The sequence below is a fragment of the Artemia franciscana genome, chromosome 11 (genome assembly GCF_032884065.1).
Source record: "Artemia franciscana chromosome 11, ASM3288406v1, whole genome shotgun sequence".
NCBI lineage: Eukaryota > Metazoa > Arthropoda > Branchiopoda > Anostraca > Artemiidae > Artemia > Artemia franciscana.
Window position 1 is genome coordinate 39,091,729 of NC_088873.1, and position 23,273 is coordinate 39,115,001.

The 23,273-nt window shown below is 33.7% G+C and overlaps 1 protein-coding gene across 1 annotated transcript in view; it reads left to right on the forward strand.

The window, feature by feature from the left end:
- LOC136033199 (trimethylguanosine synthase-like) overlaps positions 1-22,817 on the forward strand; it is a 46,815-nt gene extending 23,998 nt beyond the window's left edge. Inside the window, exons 4-8 of the mRNA XM_065713908.1 lie at positions 1,965-2,505; positions 13,201-13,489; positions 15,896-16,027; positions 18,363-18,655; positions 22,588-22,817. Of these exons, the coding sequence (XP_065569980.1) occupies positions 1,965-2,505; positions 13,201-13,489; positions 15,896-16,027; positions 18,363-18,655; positions 22,588-22,719 (1,387 nt within the window). The 3' untranslated portion in view covers positions 22,720-22,817. The remainder of the gene's footprint in view (positions 1-1,964; positions 2,506-13,200; positions 13,490-15,895; positions 16,028-18,362; positions 18,656-22,587) is intronic.
- Positions 22,818-23,273: the final 456 nt, after the last annotated feature.

A 23,273-nucleotide genomic window follows, 5' to 3' on the forward strand; every position in this document is an offset into this window, starting at 1 on the left:
TATAAAAAAGTTTTAATGAGTATTTTAAAGTTTTGTAACCCTTCTAAAAACGCTTTTGTACCCCCCTCCCCCCCACAAAAAATACTGGATACGAACCTGCTTCTGTTGCTTTTTTTGGTTACAAGGACAGGTAACAAGCCCGTTGTTCAACCATGCAACGCGGAAATTAGAGCCCGGCTGCTGTATTACCAAGCAGAGTATAAGTACCTGCAGCCACAGGTACTCCCACTCTGAACCGAGGCCTTAGCTGTTTTTTTCCTCCTGAAGAACATACGCAAGAATTTATGAGGGGCTGCACTGATCCACTAAAGCTCCATGTGAAAACTGTTGCGAACTATTGAAGATTCATAGAAGAATGCAGAATTTCATTCTGCATTTTATGGAGTTACTATCCAGTGAGTAAAACAAGATAAGACCTATCATAATTATACAAAGAATAGATGATGATAATCCCCCAAATGATCCTATGTCTTTAAAAGAGATTGACGTCGAGGACTAAGGTCGAGATTGAGGCTAATTTCAATTCAAATTTTCATCTTTTTTATTGATTTAGTTTTCTGAAATTCAAAACAGGCCAGTAAAAATTTATAAAATAAAATGATTAGGTTGTCGTTTATTTTTTGCTGAGCGATAGAAAGGCTCTGGGAGTCTACTGTCCTTTCTCTTCCTAATATGTGAAGCCTCTAGTTTTAAATAGTTATATTTTTCAATTTAGAGTGTGTCATTTTGAAATTAGAGAAAAGAAGACGAAGAGAAATGTAAAGCTACAGTTTTGCAATATGTAAATATAATGTATAAACATAATATGTAATTATAAAGCCGCACACATGATACTCTACAATATATGATATAATTACATATTATAGTATACATGTATAATATATGATCTTACTATAATATAATAAGTGTAATCCAGCCATAGCCATAGGCAGCGCAATAGCGCTGCGTAAGTAAAGAGCAATGTTGGCACAATATTTTGTTATCGTTTTTTGTTTAGACCACGGCTTTCGTATCGAAGTAATTGTCGTAGGAATTTCGAGAATGGCTCATTCGACTGGAAATTGGAAGGGCTAGTGCCCCTTTTCATAGTCGAAAGTGATTGGAGGGCAACTACCCCCCCTCCCATGCCTATCATCTCCCCAAACACTTCTGATCAAAATTTTGAGATAGCTATTTTCTTGAGCGTAGTTGAAAGGTCTGGGAATTCTGTCTTTGAGGGTGACAACCCTCCAAAGCCCTCTGGACAAAGGTTGTAAATTGTGCCTTGGCAGCATATAAGGTTGGAAATATCTCGGAAACATCTGGAAATACCATTGTTGGAAATATCTCGAGGTACTTGGAGTCCAATTTTTCACTGAAAGCACACACCCTTTGCTCAAGAGAAACGTTCATTGAAACCTCTGGGATATCATATTTGGCAATCCAGCGGCCATATTCTTAAATTAGTGATATTTGCGTAACTAATTTTGTCAGGCATAGTAGCAAAAGGCAGTTTTACGCTTATTATTACGGTAGATTATTTGATTTTTTTTTGCTCATTTTTGGTTTAATGGAGTTCTTTACTTTTCTTTGAAAAACTTATTTGTGGAAAAAGTTCTTTTTAATTAATAAACAGCAATAGTCACGTTGTCACTGTGTTTTGTGCGGTAAGAATTTTTAACTACATTTGTTCTGTGCGACATCTCTAGTGGCTTGGATTCAAATAAGAAATTTGAAATAACTTTAATTCATGTAGTAGTCCTATGCCCAGTTTGTGGTTTTTGGTTTGTCTATTTTTTTTAGGTTGATATATTTTTTTTTTATTTTCTTCTTCTTTTCTTGTTTTGAGTCTCTTAATGCCGGGAATCCTTGCATTTTTCCCGCCATAAAGCCTTACGGGGGCGACTATGCTGAAGTGTTTTTGTTGTTAATCTATTGATTGAGTAAATTGATTGATTGATTGACTCTTTCTTTTTCAAATTTAGTACGCATCAGGCTGGAATTAGAGAAAAGGAAGGTGGAGAGACACGTGAAGTTATTACAAATATTGAAACTGACAGCAAAGAAGGAGAGGATGAAACTAGAATTGACGAAAGTAGAGGAATTGAAAAGCTAGAAACAGAAAAAGAAACTAGAACTAGGAATGCTAGAAATTCGGAAGAGACTGTAGATAGCTCAAACTATGAGAGAAATGGCAAAGGACACAACCATGAAGAAACTACTGAGTATGAAGAAGCTTTTAAAGACAATGGAGAATATTTACATGAAGCTTGCCAAAGTGAACAAAGTATTGCAGGAGAGTTTTGTAAAGATAGTTGTAAAGAAATTGACAAAGAAAATGGGGAAATTAGTGACACTGAATCGGTTATAGAATTTTTGGAAAATGAAGGGTTTTCCTGCAGTCCACCTGAGGAAATACCAACAAAAAGGCATCTATCTTTCAGTAGAAATAAGCAATCAAGGAGGAAGAAGAAGAAGCCAAAAATTGAAAAAATAGGAGATAGTGCTGATGGCATCTTGGCCAAGGTTAGTACACCGTTTCTCTCCTTTTTTGAGGGAGGAGGGGGAGTTGGGGTTAAGTTTGATTAGTTCTATCTCGATGTGACTTAAAGTGTTTTAAAGTTCGTAATGTCTGCAAGACATTTCTATTAATTTATAAGAAATATCGCCCAAAACAAAAAACACTTGTAATTAAATTTATATATAAGGCCAATTTTTTTTATATGGGGAAGCCATATAGCTTTTTTTATTCGGAGAAACCGAGTTTATACTTCTAGATATCTTAAATATTCGCCAATACATTTTATATGTAGAATAGTGAGTTTTCTGGAATTGTGTTTATTATAAGAAAATCCTAGTTTATTAAGTAAATGTAGTGTTTCATATAAGTGTTCTCATTGTGATAGGAATTGGTAAGAGTAGATATCCCTGATGTACGTTTATACCGTGTGTTTTTAGCGTAGCCTACCAGGCCGTACTGTCTTCAAAATACAATTTATTTAACTTATCTTATATCTTTTTTTATGCATACATTTGTTTTAAAAATATCAGTTTTCATCGAGCGAATAAATAAAATTGTGAAAAAAAAATATCAGATTCTTGATTTAAATATCAGTTTGATGGTTATTAAAAACTTGAAACCGATTCTAAAAATATTAATCCGTATTATTTGTTGGTAAAAATTACAAATTCCACACATGCACAAGAATCGCTGTATTTTACGTATATAACAAAACTAACCAAAAAACTTCATGGCTAGTTTATGGTATGGACATAAATTCTTAGGAATATCCAGTCTATCATTCATATCGTAGGTGCTCAGAGGTCTCACTTGTTCAGGGAAGGGGATGATTGCGGCCTGGAGATCTTTCTTAGAGTAGGGGCTGGACCCTTATTATTAATTTGGATGACTTAGAAATTTCCTATATGCACAGGAATTGTTGCATGTGACGTATATAACGAAACTAACCAAAAACCTTCACGGCTAATTTATGGTATGGACATAAATTCTTAGGAATATCCAGTCTTTTGTTCATGTAATAGGTGCTCAGAGGTCTGACTTGTTCGGGGAAGGGGATGATTGTGGTCTGGGGATCTTTCTTAGAGTAGGGCCTAGACCTTTATTATTAGTCTGGATGACTTATAAATTACCTGTATGCAGAGGAATGGTGGCATTCCTGTTATGACGTTTTATTATTATGACGTGTTACTATTATTTTATTGTGACGTGTATTACAAAACTAACCGAAAGTTTCCTCTACTATCTTACAGGAGGTATGCACATTCTTTTCAGTAAGTAAGTCTGTCATTCATATGATTTGAGTTTCAAGTTTCCTAGAACATTTTCCAAATGGCTTTATGCGCTCTATTTATTGTTCATGAACTTGGCCAACTTGTAAAATGAAGTTCATGACCCCCTGTCGCTTCTGCCATGTCTTGGAAGGTTTTTCTAAGTTCTTAATGCAAGCACTTAGCAAACAAGCCTGAATTTGTCACAAATTATTCTCGTTTCTTTCTTCCTTACGGTTTTTATCGTTTGTCAGTTAACAAGCCCCAAGCTGTTCAACTTGCTTCTACTACTGCAAAATCTATGTCTTGTAGCTTAGTATCTTTTGGACTGGCCTAGTCTAAATGGAGATTGTTGAATCTTAGTTCAAAGTCTGGCCAAAAATTAAAGTCTTACCCCTCCTTCTCTATACTTATCAGAAAGACCTCAATATGAAAGTTAGAAAATTCGGACCTAAGCTCAAGCTGAAGCTTATTTTTGAAGCTCAGGTCTTCCTCCTACCCGCAGGAATGATGAATTGGCCTGTCTCCCTAATAGTTGTTGTATAACTGTACATTACTGCCTATAAACTCATGAAGCTTCAAGTGAATTAATTTAATCGACTGGAGTTGCAAACAAATTGTGTGTTAACTACATGAACTAGTTCGTAGTAACGAACTGAAAGCAAGGGGTGCCTCGACCCAATAGTAACCGAAACCGTAAAAAAAGGAATTTTCATGGAAAATTACTACATGAATTATTATCCCAGATATACAAAATTCATTACGTTTAACGCTACCCATCAAAAGGTACGAGCCTGAAAATAGTTGCCTGATTTTCTAAAAAGGGAAGAAACACCCCCAAGATTCAGCATATCAGAGAACCCTTAGAGGTTTCAAGTTCTTATCTGCAAAAATGTGTGATTTTGTGGTTTTTGCCAGAAGAAAGGTCATGACTGCGTGTGTATTGTGTCTTTTTTTCAGGGATGATTTTATTGATCTAATGGTCGTTGAAGACCGGAATAGGTCGAATCTATTCCTAAACTCGGTCGAACCGAAATGAAAAGTTCTAGTGCCTGTTTTAAGTGACCGAAAAATCGGAGGGCAACTAGTTCCCTTTCCCACGCCCCATTTTTCCCAATAACTTCCAATAAAAATTTTGAGACTGTCACTGCTCAACAAAGTTGAAAGACCTAATAAATATACCCCTGGAAATGACATGACCCTCGAAAGCCCTGGGAAAAGAGCTGTATCTTATGAAATGTGTTCATTGTTTGTGCATATTATTCATTATTGGAAAATATAATAATTTTTTTTTTTTGGGGGGGGGGGTGCTCCACGGGTATAATCTTCCACGAGGAGGAAGTCTTGGTGAAATTCTCCGTAATCTATTTACGGAGTTCTTGTTATTTGTCTTACTTTCTCTTTGGCAGCTCAATTTTGAATGTGAACAAAATAATCTGAGGGAATTTCACAGGGAAATTTTGAGCGGTGACGGCCACTGCAACTACTACGACTACTACGAACCCCAAAATGAAGAGAAACTACAATAGATAACCATGTGAAACTCAAAACAAGCAGAGACTAAGACAGGCAGGGCTGACGCCCGCCATGCCTTCTGATGACTAGAATATAATTTATACTTTACTGAAAAAAAAATAGTTCTTATTTTTCTATTTTTTATAAATCTAAATTTGTAATCCTTTAAGGAATAAACATCAGAATGTGTATATTAAAATGTTAATCCACATTATTTTTTTGTTTTGTTCAATAATCTTGTTCCTGTGTTGTTGTGGGAGGGGAAGTCGAGTGCTTAAGCATACCCTACGATCTTATTTTTTTCTCAATTATGCTCCTACTATTTTCGGTTGTTGAAAGTATATTGTTTGGCAGTTTTTTTTTGTTTTTTTTTAATTAAGCCATGCATGAAAAAAAAATGATCAACAGCCACAGGGTAGGATTGACAATTCCGTAAGTGGAGGTTTTCCCCCTACATTTCCTCTACTTTTTCATGTAAGGCACTCAGTTTATTTGAATAAGTTTATTAGTTTTTAACTGCTGCCCACCATATTCCAGAATATGATCCTGTTTTTCTTTTTTAAGTATCAGTTGTGTAAATGGAATTTTTTCAGTCATGTTAGTTTTCATTCTTATATATTCTTTGAAGTTTCCAAGGACAGCTATTTGGAAACTTCCTGGCTGGGTACTGCTGTATGTTAGTATACCCCCCATGCAAGAAGTTGGTCCCTCTCGTCTTACCCACCTCCTTCTTACTCATGTGTTTAGGTATGAAACAGATTATTGTATTTGTCATTATTTTTTTTTCCCTTCAAGAGTATTGAGTGAATGAATGAATGACTGTATTTAAAGCCATTTTTCAGGCCGTATACATGCATACATAACAACAAACAAACTAAATTATGTAACAATCGAATTTCGAATAACAAGACCCTTCCGGACAAAATTTGCCACTGCTACTATATTTATTTTCGAGGTCGACTTCAAAGTTCCAAGAAGGGGCTCACGACCATCCATCCCAAGAAAGCTCCCTCTTAGCTCATTTAGCCCCTGACACCTGAAAAGAAAATGGCCTAGCCCATCAAGATCACCGCAAATTGGACAAGTATACCGCATTTCCGGGTGACACCTATTTTTCCAAATACTGTGAAGAGGGAGACAGTTTGCTCGCACCTGCATCCAAGACCTCAGGGATTCTTTTGGAATCCCTAATTTAAAATATAACTCTTCACCATAATTTTCTTTCACCTTATAGTAAGAACTTAAGCTTTCCGACTGGCTAAGGTCATTCCACTATTTCTGAATTTCTTGGTCTTCCAGCTTTGTTTGAATCTCTGACAGAAAGGCTTTTTGATTCTGAATCTTCTGAATCTGAAGGCTATTTGAATCTTCAGTGTACACAGGAATGAAATAGAATTTATAAGTAAAAAGCTGCCTTGTCATCTGTTTAATGGTTTAAACTAATGTTCGTGATATAAGCTATGGAAAATCTTGCTTTTGAAGTTGTATAGGGTCAAAATTTTAACAAAGGTGACTAGAAAGTTTCTTCATGACATTTATAGGAAGAATTATTTCTGTTATTTATTTCCCTATCCCTCCCACAATCTTGTTTCCTTTATTTTAGATCTCAAGTAATATAACAACAAAAGAGAGAATAATGAGGACTTTTTTTCCCAAGACAGTGAACCAACAAAACCTATTTGAATATTTCGGCCCTATATCTAAGGGCCGTCTTCAGCAAAGAAAAAATAAAAAACAATAAAACACTTACAATAAAAGTTCTCAGTTAAAAATCCATTTTTTATTTTAAAATAGCCTTGGCATCATTACTTCTTAACGAAAAGTTCAGCCAAGACTGTCTGATAAAAGCTAACATTTTACAAGATAAAAAGGTTCATTCATTTCACTAACTGTATGTATTAAAAATTGGATTGATTTCTTATTGCGATATTTGCCTTCTCTGCAGCTAATCTGATAGTTCTTTTGATATTGGGCTTGTTTTTGTTAATTCCTATTTTTGTTTTATTTTGAATTAGATTATTTTCTATAATTAATTTTGTGTACATAGGGTTGAGTGTGTATTCACCCAAGTCTCTATTTAGGGATTTATTATTATTTAAGTTTCGTTTTATTTCGATTGCCTCACGGACAGTTTGTTTGATTCCTAGGTCATTGCTAATTAGAATTGTTTCGTCAAATAGAACATAATGGTTTGGATTTTCAAAAATATGACTACTTAAAGCTGAATCGAAAGATATAGAATTATTTTTAGATTTTAACGCTTTTTCAATACTTTCTTTGTGTTGCTGTAATCTTGTTCCTAAATTTTGGTGGGTTCGACCAATGTAATAATTTCCACAACTACATGGTATTTGATACACCCCTCGTAGACGAGTAATTGGGGTTTTATCCTTACCAGAATTGACAAGATTCATTATACTTAAATTGCTTGTGAATACAACACGTAAATTGTTTTTTAAACAAACTTTTTTCATTTTTGAAGTAATTTTCGGAATATAAGGCAGGTAAATCGTGCTTGTGGGTTTATTAGAATCATTTACTGGTGTGGGATTTAAGGCTTTAGAGGAATGCATCTTTAATCTTTGAGCAATAACAGTATTTATGAGAGAAATTGGGTACCCGTTGCCAAAAAGTATGTCTGTAATAAAATTTAATTCTTTTTTAACATACGGCTCTGAACAGATATTAAGTACTCTATCCACAAGAGATATTACCACACCTCTTTTAACCTGTGGAGGATGGTTAGATTTGAAGTGAAGGTATCTATTATTATGCGTAGGTTTTCTGTAAACCGTAAAATCAAGTTTATTCACACTGCGTATTATCAATACATCTAAAAAAGGTATTTTTCCATCTCTTTCGGTCTCTAGGGTGAATTGCAGGTTTCTATCGTAAGTATTTAAATGTTCTAGAAAACCTTTAAGTTCACTTTCGCCATAATTCCAAACTGAAATTATGTCGTCCATGAAACGTCCCCAAAACACATGATTAAGAAAATACGAATCTAGGGCCCAATTTTCAAGATTTTCGACGAAAATATTTGCGAGTAGGCCTGATAGAGGTGCTCCCATAGGAAGGCCCCTTACCTGGTTGTAATATGAATCTCGAAACTGGAAGTGCATGGAATATTTGTTACATAATTTAACCAAATGCATGAGAACATCAATGTCTAGACCTATTGCTGACTCTTCGATTAGATGGTAATTGTTTTCCAGTTTATTTTGTAATAATTGTTCAGATTTTGAAACATCAATACTAGTATACATAGAAACTATGTCAAAGCTGCTTAATATGGAATTTTCAGAAATGTCTATTTGTTTCAATTTTTCTACAAGATCAACTGAATTTTTTATATAAGATTTTTGGGAGTGAAGCAATGGTTTAAATGCAGTGCATAACCATTTTCCAATGTTTGAGGCAGGTGATTTTGTGCTAGCTACAATGGGTCTTAGAGGAATGCCTTGTTTGTGCAATTTTGGTAATCCATAAAACTTTGAGCAAAAAACACCACGAGGGAGGAATTTATTATACAACTGTGGAGTGATTCTGCCATTTTCTTTCAAAGTTTTTAATTCTTTTATTACTTTTTGAGCAAATTGATCAGTCTGGTCATGGGTTGATTTAACATAAGTGGTTGTATCATTTAAATGTGACTGAATTTTACCATCATAATCAGTCTTATTCATAATTACTATGGAGTTGCTTTTATCGGCTTTAGTGATTATTATTGAGGAATCTTTACGGAGTTTATTCAAAACTTTTGTGTCATATGATTTTTCCATTGCATTATTGGGAGAATTAGGAAGTTTTAATGAGGTGTTGTAAAGAGTGTTAATTAAACAAGATCTAACTGTATCCGGGTTTGAAACAAGAGCACTACATTTGTGGAGAGAGGATTCTAAAGATGCTATCAAGTCTGCAACTGGAATTTGTTTCGGTAAAAACGAAAATTTTGGCCCTTGTTCTAGGACTTTTTCTTCAACATAGCTAAGCTTTTTAGATGAAATATTTACAATCGCAGGTCCAGGACTTATCTTAGGATTGTAAACTGGGTTGACCACTTGAGACTCATATTTCAACCTTGTAAACTTATTAGTGAGTCTCTCTTGTGACACACGGAAATAATGGTGGAATGAATTCCTTTCCATCCTAAGAATTTGCAAAAAATCATCAGTGGACAAGCTCTGTGATAGAAAATTTTCGAGTGATTTTCGTTCTGAGGAAATTCTATGTCTTCTGTGTTTTTTGTCCTTAATAATATGACTCAACGTTTTTAGCTGTAGTTTATGTGTGAACTGTGACTCTCGTAAAGTATTTAAGTGAAATTTATGCCTTAAGGATTTAGGAATAATTTTATTCCTTCTGCAGGATTCCAGAAACGTTTGTTGATTAATAATGTTCGCGTGTTTTTTCCCTAAACTAATAAAATGAAAAATATCTTTGGTCAAATGCTCCCCATAAGCGTGACGTAAATAATGACGAAGACCACACTGCCTTTCCATAATACAACAACAAAAGAGAGAATAATGAGGACTTTTTTTCCCAAGACAGTGAACCAACAAAACCTATTTGAATATTTCGGCCCTATATCTAAGGGCCGTCTTCAGCAAAGAAAAAATAAAAAACAATAAAACACTTACAATAAAAGTTCTCAGTTAAAAATCCATTTTTTATTTTAAAATAGCCTTTGGTCTTCGTCATTATTTACATTCAGGCTCATTTACATTCAGCATGCTCCCCATAAGCGTGACGTAAATAATGACGAAGACCACACTGCCTTTCCATAATACAACAACAAAAGAGAGAATAATGAGGACTTTTTTTCCCAAGACAGTGAACCAACAAAACCTATTTGAATATTTCGGCCCTATATCTAAGGGCCGTCTTCAGCAAAGAAAAAATAAAAAACAATAAAACACTTACAATAAAAGTTCTCAGTTAAAAATCCATTTTTTATTTTAAAATAGCCTTTGGTCTTCGTCATTATTTACGTCACGCTTATGGGGAGCATTTGACCAAAGATATTTTTCATTTTATTAGTTTAGGGAAAAAACACGCGAACATTATTAATCAACAAACGTTTCTGGAATCCTGCAGAAGGAATAAAATTATTCCTAAATCCTTAAGGCATAAATTTCACTTAAATACTTTACGAGAGTCACAGTTCACACATAAACTACAGCTAAAAACGTTGAATCATATTATTAAGGACAAAAAACACAGAAGACATAGAATTTCCTCAGAACGAAAATCACTCGAAAATTTTCTATCACAGAGCTTGTCCACTGATGATTTTTTGCAAATTCTTAGGATGGAAAGGAATTCATTCCACCATTATTTCCGTGTGTCACAAGAGAGACTCACTAATAAGTTTACAAGGTTGAAATATGAGTCTCAAGTGGTCAACCCAGTTTACAATCCTAAGATAAGTCCTGGACCTGCGATTGTAAATATTTCATCTAAAAAGCTTAGCTATGTTGAAGAAAAAGTCCTAGAACAAGGGCCAAAATTTTCGTTTTTACCGAAACAAGTTCCAGTTGCAGACTTGATAGCATCTTTAGAATCCTCTCTCCACAAATGTAGTGCTCTTGTTTCAAACCCGGATACAGTTAGATCTTGTTTAATTAACACTCTTTACAACACCTCATTAAAACTTCCTAATTCTCCCAATAATGCAATGGAAAAATCATATGACACAAAAGTTTTGAATAAACTCCGTAAAGATTCCTCAATAATAATCACTAAAGCCGATAAAAGCAACTCCATAGTAATTATGAATAAGACTGATTATGATGGTAAAATTCAGTCACATTTAAATGATACAACCACTTATGTTAAATCAACCCATGACCAGACTGATCAATTTGCTCAAAAAGTAATAAAAGAATTAAAAACTTTGAAAGAAAATGACAGAATCACTCCACAGTTGTATAATAAATTCCTCCCTCGTGGTGTTTTTTGCTCAAAGTTTTATGGATTACCAAAATTGCACAAACAAGGCATTCCTCTAAGACCCATTGTAGCTAGCACAAAATCACCTGCCTCAAACATTGGAAAATGGTTATGCACTGCATTTAAACCATTGCTTCACTCCCAAAAATCTTATATAAAAAATTCAGTTGATCTTGTAGAAAAATTGAAACAAATAGACATTTCTGAAAATTCCATATTAAGCAGCTTTGACATAGTTTCTATGTATACTAGTATTGATGTTTCAAAATCTGAACAATTATTACAAAATAAACTGGAAAACAATTACCATCTAATCGAAGAGTCAGCAATAGGTCTAGACATTGATGTTCTCATGCATTTGGTTAAATTATGTAACAAATATTCCATGCACTTCCAGTTTCGAGATTCATATTACAACCAGGTAAGGGGCCTTCCTATGGGAGCACCTCTATCAGGCCTACTCGCAAATATTTTCGTCGAAAATCTTGAAAATTGGGCCCTAGATTCGTATTTTCTTAATCATGTGTTTTGGGGACGTTTCATGGACGACATAATTTCAGTTTGGAATTATGGCGAAAGTGAACTTAAAGGTTTTCTAGAACATTTAAATACTTACGATAGAAACCTGCAATTCACCCTAGAGACCGAAAGAGATGGAAAAATACCTTTTTTAGATGTATTGATAATACGCAGTGTGAATAAACTTGATTTTACGGTTTACAGAAAACCTACGCATAATAATAGATACCTTCACTTCAAATCTAACCATCCTCCACAGGTTAAAAGAGGTGTGGTAATATCTCTTGTGGATAGAGTACTTAATATCTGTTCAGAGCCGTATGTTAAAAAAGAATTAAATTTTATTACAGACATACTTTTTGGCAACGGGTACCCAATTTCTCTCATAAATACTGTTATTGCTCAAAGATTAAAGATGCATTCCTCTAAAGCCTTAAATCCCACACCAGTAAATGATTCTAATAAACCCACAAGCACGATTTACCTGCCTTATATTCCGAAAATTACTTCAAAAATGAAAAAAGTTTGTTTAAAAAACAATTTACGTGTTGTATTCACAAGCAATTTAAGTATAATGAATCTTGTCAATTCTGGTAAGGATAAAACCCCAATTACTCGTCTACGAGGGGTGTATCAAATACCATGTAGTTGTGGAAATTATTACATTGGTCGAACCCACCAAAATTTAGGAACAAGATTACAGCAACACAAAGAAAGTATTGAAAAAGCGTTAAAATCTAAAAATAATTCTATATCTTTCGATTCAGCTTTAAGTAGTCATATTTTTGAAAATCCAAACCATTATGTTCTATTTGACGAAACAATTCTAATTAGCAATGACCTAGGAATCAAACAAACTGTCCGTGAGGCAATCGAAATAAAACGAAACTTAAATAATAATAAATCCCTAAATAGAGACTTGGGTGAATACACACTCAACCCTATGTACACAAAATTAATTATAGAAAATAATCTAATTCAAAATAAAACAAAAATAGGAATTAACAAAAACAAGCCCAATATCAAAAGAACTATCAGATTAGCTGCAGAGAAGGCAAATATCGCAATAAGAAATCAATCCAATTTTTAATACATACAGTTAGTGAAATGAATGAACCTTTTTATCTTGTAAAATGTTAGCTTTTATCAGACAGTCTTGGCTGAACTTTTCGTTAAGAAGTAATGATGCCAAGGCTATTTTAAAATAAAAAATGGATTTTTAACTGAGAACTTTTATTGTAAGTGTTTTATTGTTTTTTATTTTTTCTTTGCTGAAGACAGCCCTTAGATATAGGGCCGAAATATTCAAATAGGTTTTGTTGGTTCACTGTCTTGGGAAAAAAAGTCCTCATTATTCTCTCTTTTGTTGTTGTATTATGGAAAGGCAGTGTGGTCTTCGTCATTATTTACTTAAGTAATATGTTAATTTTAATTGTAAATTTCCAGGCAAAACAATTTTTATCTTCAATTGAAGAAACAGAATGGATCAACAACGCTCAAGAGATTGATCTTATGAGCCAGAGTAACTTAGTTATCAATAAGGAAGATCTTGAATCAGTGGAAGCAGAATTAGAGGCCATGAAAGGTGATTCTTCCATTCTCTTTGTTGAAGAAGAGGAACTCCTCGACGAAGGGATGCCAGAGTGGATGAAAGCTGAGCCTGAATGTTTGAAATATTGGCAGCAGAGGTATAGAATTTTCGCAAAGTTTGACGAAGGAATTGTGTTAGACAGAGGTAAGGTTCCGGTAAGACAAAGGTTAATAAATTTCAGTGCAAGTAAGAACCGTATAATTTAAGCCTTTGTAAAGAAACGACAAAGGTCTTATTTATACTGTCCTTATTACAAAAGGGACTACCCAGTCTCAGTTGCCCTGATTTCATAAGCTGGGTCCTCATTTTAGGAAGTGCTACTTCTTCATACAGCAGGGAGTTTTATTATCAGAAGTAGGTTCTTGAATAACTTACTGCAGTGGCTGCAGTAGTGGGCATAATTATGACCAATTAAAAAGAAGGTAAATCAGGTGCCAGACACTTGAAGCAGCAAGTACTGTATTTTTCCTCTGCAATATCAAAATTAAGACGAAAATGGACTCCTGACAATGTTCTAGGCATAAAAAAATATCTTAGACAAAATATCTAAGAAAATATCTTTGAAAAAAGATAAGATAATCGGTCAAAAGGCGGGCTGGTAGTTGTGTGATGTTTTACGCCGAGAATACTATATCGGAAAAAATACTGCCGCAATTATGTTTCTTTTGATTCCCACTGGAATGTCTGAAATTATGGTTTTACATATTCCAATGGGAATCGCAATAATCATGGTTGTACCAGCGTCTTGTCCAATGGGAACCTCAGCGTAAAATATCGCTAAATTATAAACACACCCTTTGACCAATTAGTTTTTGTGTGAAAGTGAAACAAACATTGATTGCCTTCAACCGCCTTGCCAAGCACCTATGGGAATGTGCCTGTAGGGACGTTCATGCTTTCATATCTTTCTTTTGTCTCAACAGAAACTTATTGCGTGCCATTTAACATTTCGAAGTTATGCTTGCCTTTTTAAAAGCTTTTTGGCATTCAAATTTGGTGACGCTACGATCTATTAACTGTGCAACATCTAAGTCTTTTTCCGCATAATGTCCAATTTTTGTGTTTCTTTTTTCTTCCCATTCTATAAGTCAATTGTAGCTTTACGAAAAGTCACAGACTGCTGGTGGACATGCTAAGATTTGTGCCTATCCCAACTTAACCTTAGGATAGTCTAAAAGTTTGGGGAAAGTCTGAATGCCTAAATTTCCCCGCCAGGCTGGATGAATTTTAATTATGTCCCTGACTCATTTTTTCTCAAAACTTGTTTCCTTCCTTTTTCTTGATGTCCAACTAGTTGGACATTCGGTACCAATTCAATAAAGAATAAAGGGGAAATTTTCGATAGTGAAGACTGCCTAAGGAAAAGTGACTGACAGGCGACCAAATACAATGAATGTTATGATAGAGCAGTAGTGGAAATTTTTCTTCTATGTTGACATTTGTGCGCTTTTATTTTCCAGTTTCCTAAGAAACTGAAAACGCACAGGTGTTTTTTCATAAAGGTCTTTGTGTGATAGGCGATGGAATTTGTAACGTTAAACTAAATTTGGAATAAGAACCGTCCTTACTAAGTGAGATAAGCTTTAGTTTTTAAAAAAAATATTTTCCACTCTTATGATTAGAGCAGAATCTTGAATTAGAATTTCCAAAAGAATAAAAAGTAACTGAAAGCGTATAAATGCGTATATTTCTTGTTCAAATTTCCGTATATCTGTTACCCAGAATATCTAAGACATGTCTTTTAAAGTACCAATCACTCTAAAAATTAAAGAATATCTAAGACATGTCTTTTAAAGTACCAATCACTCTAAAAATTAAATTTTATCCTTTGCATTGGTTAAATGGGAACTACATAACCCTACGTATATATCAGTAAAATTGGGAAATACTAGGGATTAAATTTTTAATTAAACAAGCCTCCATATACAGTTATTTAGTTTTTGGTAGTAGCAGGCTCAGAATATTAAAAAAGATAATCGTGGATAGAAATCATCGAAATAAGGTGAAAACATATTATGCCAAGCAGCTGAAGGAGGAGGAGGTGTAACTTTCCTTTGAAGGTGAATTTTTCTTTAGGAATCAATAGATTGTTAGTATTATCAAACACCAAAAACAAGAAGAACAATAGGGAATTTCTCAAGACAGTAGGAAACAAATTAGAATGAATATTTCGGCCCTTATTTCCAAGCTATTTTTGCCTATTTATTTTTATTGGCTCAATTGGCAACACTGATCAAAATGTGGTACTGCCCTGAAAGCATTGAAATAACCGAAAGAAGAAAACGAATTTCAGGTATGAATAGACGTAAAATAGGAAAGATTTTTATATCTAATGATATTTTAATTTTTCAATATGGTATTTAATTTTTTGCACCCCCCCCCCCCCCCTCCGAACAAAAATCCTGGATACGGTCTCGCTTCAATTTTTTATTTACAGGCGAAGTCGATTTGGCACGGGAACTATTCAGTCAATCAGAATATAATTTTAGTGTTGTTTTTCATCGTATTTTTCTTTTTCTTTTTTATTTTTCTTTTATTTTTCTTTTTCAGAAGCATGGTACTCAACAACTTTTGAAGTCATAGCAGAACATATTGCTGAACGGTGTCGGTGTGACTTGGTTATTGACGCATTTTGTGGTGCCGGTGGAAATGCAATTCAACTGGCAAGGACTTGTGAAAGAGGTTAGAAAATGAAGACGAGAAAAGATCAGAGCGTTTTGTTGAGCTTTTTTTTTTCTTATCTTCTTCTTTTTTCCTTTTTTTCTGATAAGGCCGGAATATTTGAGGGAACCTTAAAATAGTAAAATAGCCGCGTGGTTTAGGCTGCATATATATATATATATATATATATATATATATATATATATATATATATATATATATATATATATATATATATATATATATATATATATATATATATATATATATATATATATATATATATATATATATATATATATATATGTATATATGTATATATATATATATATATATATATATATATATATATATATATATATATATATATATATATATATATATATATATATATATATATGTATATATATTACTCTTTTGTTAGGTAAAATCCATTCGTTAAGTGATTAAGCTTACAGGTTTGAACGCAACCAGTTACATGATGTCAGTATTTAGGTCAAAAAACAAAATTCGCAATTATTACAAATGATGATTCAATATTTTGACAAGGCTTTACAACATCTTCGATCAGATCTTCAATCTTCGACCAGACATCATTATGAAAAGACATTAAATTGCGTAAAGAGAAAAAAACTGGTAATTGCAAAAATATTTGCATTTATGTTCGTTGTTATAAAATGGACGTGCTTTAATAATTAAATATCTTTGAAAAGAGACAGTATGAAAAGACATTAACTTGCGTGAAGAGCCAAAAACTGATAGTTGAAAAATTTTTGTATATATTTTATCTAGGGATTACAACAAATCAAAAAAGGCCAAAAGTTTAAAGCTTAGTAGATATCGTTGTTAGAAATCGGACTTGCTTTAATAATCAAATATCTTTGAAAAGGCCACAAAATGAAAAGAAAGCAAATTGTCTCAAATTGTTTGCGGTTAGGAGACAAGCGACAATGAGAATCCATATATAGTAGCCTACTGGGTGCCGAGTGCCGGGGCCCGGCATGTATATATATATATAGCACCGGTTTATTATATATATATATATATATATATATATATATATATATATATATATATATATATATATATATATATATATATATATATATATATATATATATATGTATGTATATATTTAAAGTGCCGAAACCCTATAGGCAAGTGTTTATTCTCCTGATGAGCCCTTGTGTTGGGTTTTTACCTCTGAATTATTTGTCTTTTTTTTTACTGTTTTTAATGTTTGGTAAATGAGGACTTATACTTACTTACGACACCACTGCCTGCCCATAGATTATTCTTTATGGTTGATTGTGCATGGCTATGCTGCTTGACATATGTAGTTGTATGGATGAGTAGGGTTGAGGCCTCAGTCAAGTACTGATCTATATTAATTAATAATGTAGGAAAACAGTTTTCCTTTTCTCCATCTGTCTTTATTTTTGTGCTGTTGATTTCTTTTTTCATTATATATATTCTCCTAAGTTATCCTGATTAATGAAAATCTATTTTTAATGGGAATTTTGCATGATGTCATGAATGTATCCTCTCCCGCTCCTGTAGGACCATAGGTTCGACACGACCACCCTTTGACGCCCATTCATACGTAAAACATATTTACAAAATTAAGGTTTTAAGAGAATTTTTCAAAGTCGTTACCTATTTGAGGATAGAAGGGACCTCATTTCTGTGTATTAATAATTATACAAATACTATAAGAATTATTCTTTGTTCTCCCCGATAGCTAGAGATCTATCATAACAAATACATTCCAGATAAGATATTGGCAAAAACAATCTGTTTTGCGCAAAATCTGCAACTGTGTGAACCATGGTTAAATTGCTGCAAAAGAAGAAAAGAAGAAATTACCACCCAAAATCACCTGTTTTCAAGATATGAACTGGTCAAGGTAATGAAGATTTGAAAATCCCATGGGAAAAAGACCTGAATCACCATTGTAAGGTTTAAAGGTGGACTGTATAAATATACCTAATTCCCCTGAGTTGTCCCAGCCGAGTGGTTTGTGCGCTAAATTTGAAATCCTTTGTCTGTGAGGAAAGGGGTCTGAGTTCTGGTGTTGCTGGCTATTTGGTTTGGAACGAGGGTCGGCGGTATGGCTGTGTAAGCTCAGCTAAAGTCGACCTAGCTCAAAACGGGTACCTAGAGAAATATGGGTGAAAAATACAGCAAGTATCTGATGATTTGCTCCTAACAATGCATTGCACTCCTGGTCAAAGGTGGTAAATCGTGAGATCGGTACCTGCGCTGTGCAGACCATTGTTCAGCCTGCAAAATTTTATTTCAAAGTTGTATAAATAGCAGTACTTTGGGAACGATACACTCATTTCTCTTTTTTCAGTGATAGCTATCGATATAGATCCTGTGAAGATCGAAATGGCACGAAAAAATGCAGCAGTCTATGGAGTCGAGGATAGAATTGAGTTTATTACTGGTGATTTTTTCAAGCTTTCTAGTAGTTTACAAGCTGATGCTGTCTTCCTCAGCCCTCCTTGGGGTGGGCCTGCATATTTGAAAAATAAGCTATTTGATATCAGGAAAATGCCTGTTGATGTATTTTCAGCCGTGGAACATTCAAGGAAGATTACGGAAAACATTGCAGTGTATTTACCGAGAAATTCTGATATTAAACAGGTAAGTGAAATGTTTACCAGCAAGCAATGTCGTCACTACGGCATAAAGTCAGAAATGATTTTTCTTTTTGCTTTAGGGATGAAGGCTATGGAAGCTATAGAGCTGGATTCGGATTAGGTGCGTATCTAATGGGAGGTGACTTTAAGCTGTTGCCCCCCTCAAACCTTGAGATATGTACTACTTCCCTATAACGTCTCATGTTTTCTGTTTGATCGGTCTATTTTGGAGGCTCATTTTTTTTAAATTATGCTCCCTCAAATTTCGTTATTCCACTTCCAAGTAAATTTATTTCTACGTGCTGGCTCGGGAGCATAACTGGACTTAAGTCAGTTTTGTTGAAAATTTCAATAAACTTCCCTACTCCTATTCAATATTTGGTTTTGTTAAATGGTTGCTGTAAAAATGAATTTTTTTTTTTTACTTGATAGTAACAAAACACTAATTTAGGTATTAAGCTATAAAAAAACAGTGTAATTATTTTCGGATCACAAAAATTTAAGTTTGGTGCGTACGAATTGAAGAGCTACAAATACACTCTTCCAGAGACTTGAGAATTCATACCCCTACTGATGGAGTAGCAGTCAGAATAAAAACAATAAAAAAAGCTATGAATCTCTGGAAGTCCGGTTCCAACTCTAGTTAAAACTAGCTTTTTACAGAAGTTTTTTTTCTGGTGTCACTGTTTTTTGTTTTTTTTTACGGTATTGAATTACATTAGTGAAAAGCAAGATTTACTCGCTTTCTTCCAAGCCACCGGCTAGCGAATCAAATGTCAGCAACTATGGTCGTAAGTCGAATAAGAAAGCATTATGAGTACGATTTGAGCTAAGTTCGGATAGGAGATTGTAAATTTTGCCATGGAAAGACAGTCATGTCTGATTATTATATATGATTTCAAGTGAAATTTGAATAATGAATCTTCTCATAAAATAAAGAAAATGACTGCCTGAATACTTATCTGTGAAAACATCTAGAGAACATTATTGTCACTATATAAGTAGGACACTTGTGTTCATTGTAAACACAAAGCTCACATCCATAGAAACGAAAATTTTAAATTTGGCCCAAAATAGAAGCAAAAGAGATATTCACCCTCATGAAGACACTTGTTTGGTCGAGCGATGTTGGATCCAGCTTTCGAATCAAAATTTTACTCCAGTTGGAACCTAGCATTATACTGTGGCACGATCTTTGACGTGTCGCTTTAGATTGAGGTTGTGGCCTCAAGGGGGTCCTCTGTGGTCAAGGGGCTCCTCTTGGTGCCCTGTCGAAGAGAGACACCACCCCTATCAAAGGAGTGGTTAAGGTTGCTGTAACCAAGCAGAAAATAGAACCCAGGACAAAATATTGCTTCAAAGTTCACTATAGGCGAAGCCTCCAAGTACGTGTATACAGGTATAAAAAACTCATATGTATATTTAACAAATACCTAAAAGGGGCGTGGGGTACCTAACTGAGTGGCCTGCTCCTCAGAGCCGACCCATTGTACTTTTGATCACGGTTAAAACAGGCGTTATAAATTAAATGCGCAAGCAAACTGTAGAATGTGGAACATTAGACTAGGAAAAGCACCCAATAATTGACTAACTAGCGATTTTTTTTCGAAAATCGAAATGAGAGACTATTTTAAGATGGCTGTGTAGTTTTCCATAGAAAAAAATTCTGGAATCATTTCATTTTGTTGCTCTTTAACACTAAATGTGAAAGGTCTTAGCTGGGTCCTGTTTTTAACTGCTTGCCAAGGGACCATGTGCCTCAACATCCTTCTTATTATTATACGGTTATTATTTTATTATTAAATATGGTATTTTTGTTTATTTAGATAAATAAAGAAAATAAATATCATAATTAATTAAAATAAATCGATTAATAAATTAAAATAAACTAATTATATAATTTTTTATAAAATTGGTTAATTAATGGTGTTTTAAATTAATAAAGATTGAATATTTAAATAAAGTGTTAAAATTTATTTTTCTTATAATATGCGTTACATTATTAGGGGGCTGTCTTGCTTGGTAGATCAATCGTTTACTACTAGGGAGCTCGTAGAGAAAAACGATAATTCAATAAAATGTGCTAAAATGACATCAACTGACAAAAGAGAAGATGTGTTCATCTGTTCTTTAGGGTGTTGTTTTTAAAGTATAAAATTTTGTTTATTTGTGTCTTATTTATCTTATTACACTTTTTTTTATTACGTTAGAAAATTTACCTGATTTTTGAAAAAAGTCCTGAATTTCTCAATGAAAATCACACCGTCAGATTCAGCATCTCAGAGAACCCTACTTCAGAGGTTTCATTTGAGGCGGACTCAGGAAGACTGTACAGAACCCCTCAACCACACTCAACATTGGCATCAGCTTACTACCTTTAGAACGTTTCAACCTGGTCACAACAGTCATCTTGAGTTGGATATCTGGTAGAGATTATAACAAGATCTTGGGGTATGGATAAAATTTCAAAGACATACAAATAGACCAGACTCGTAGAAGACTGTCGATAAAGCTGCTGTATATAGAGGACAGTCTCTCTGAAATTATTTCCGTGAATATTGATAATATACTTACTACTGTATACCTTGTTTGTTTGTGTCTTATTTATCTGTTTACGCTATTCCTGTTACCTTAGAAATGGAACTACAAACAACAAGAAGATTAGACATGGAATCTACAAACAACAATGTTTATTTTCAGAATCTTTCAATATTTTGAAAATACACTTTTTACCTGAAGAAAAAAAGGGAGGCACAAACGAAATACAAAAGTAAATAAAAATAAAGAAAAACACATGTTATTAGCTTCCAACAGGATAATTCAACTTCATATCACCAAGACAACAAAGCAGGTTGTCTAATGCAACACTGTAGCCATTGATTCACAGTGTTAAGCCTTTAAAAGAGAAAGAAAAGATTTTTCTAGAAGGTTTCTTAGATTTTCATGCATTCATGTGATTTTAATCAAATTTTATTAGACCAACTCATTCAGGCTTGTTGAGAGGATTCTCAATATAACCCTTACGATAGCAGACATTGTTGAGCATGATTGTATATGCAGTCCCTGCCCTGGAATGATGTCTAGGAGGAAGGTCTTTCTCCTATTCTCTCTTTGTAGAGGTATAGAGACAGCCTGAATCTTTTAGATATTAGGTATTTTTTCCAAAGAGGCTGATAATGAGTGCATATATGAGATTGTGACGCGTAAAAGAGAGGTGTTATTTGAGACATCAATATCATGAAAAGAGAAATCACCAATGCAACAGCACAAACACTAAAAAAAAAAAAAAAAAAAAAAAAAAAAAAAAAAAAAAAAAAAAAAAAAAAAAAAAAAAAAAAAAAAAAAAAAAAAAACTTGTTTGGCAGTTTTTTCAAAACTGTTATTTTTGCCAAAATTTGTTCTTTACATTTTTATTATCTACCTTCTGTCCGTTCTTGTGAAATTTTTATTTTGGCTACTGTTAGGCAGGAACACTTAATTTACCTGTCATTTCTTTAAACAGTTCGATACTTGCGGTATAGTTGCCCCTTTTCACAAGGTTAGAAACATGGCAGCTGAAAGAACAGTCAGTACTGAAAGTCACACTAAGAATAATTGCAGTTGAATTGGTAGGGAACCAGGGTTCAGGACAAACTACGTCCCTTTTAAGCAGATTAAAATGCACCACTTCTGATTTATTGACATTAATTTGAAGTTCATCATTCCTGCACTGATCAGTGAAACCGTCTTTCAATTCACCTTGGAACTGGGGTATTGCTTGGGATTTATTCACGAGAAATATGAGCAAGAAGGACTGATCATCGACAAATTTTTAAAGTTATTTATTCTACTTAATTCTAGAAATTATTTTTCCTTTTCAATCTCCTTTGTACTTTAAGTTTCTCTTTTTCAAGTCTTTTCTTTTTCTCTTTTAATTTTCTTTTTTCTCTTTGTCAGGTTATTCAGCTGGCTAGCCCTGGAAACCGTATCGAGATTGAGCAAAATTGGCTTGGCAAGAAGATCAAGACTATTACTGTGTATTTGGGTGAGCTCATCAAACATCACCAAATTGACACAAAGACGGAGTGAACTTGCTTAATGTGTAACAGTCTTTTTTACTGTTAATCTTGTATATGATTTTATAGGATGATTTGAATTTTTCAAAAAAGTAAAGAAGGTCTCATTTATTTTCTTTCCGACCACAATTATAATTATAGTCTTAAGACCATCAAGCAATTCAAATAGATGTTCGCTTTTTTTTTTATTAGAAGTCAAATTGATTTGGTCAGTTTTTTTATATTTTATGTTAAAAATGGCTCTTACTGTTTTTTATATTCCGAAAGATATTCTATAGAAATAAGAGTGATTTCGAAAAATAATTTTAACATCAAATCGTCGGTGTAACGGCAAAACCATGTATCTTAGATTTAAAGTTCTTAAAAAGACCGAGGAACTTTCCGGGGCATGTTGTTCATAACCATCAAATTTCAACAAAGATGGCACTGTGGATCCTATCGTAAGCAACTTCCAAAAGAAAAAAAATTGTCGGCCTTCATTGTAGAGAAATTTAACCAGTATATTTATCACCAAAAATATTTGTCTACTACAATCTCGGTGCATATAAAAGGGCCTCCCATCAACGA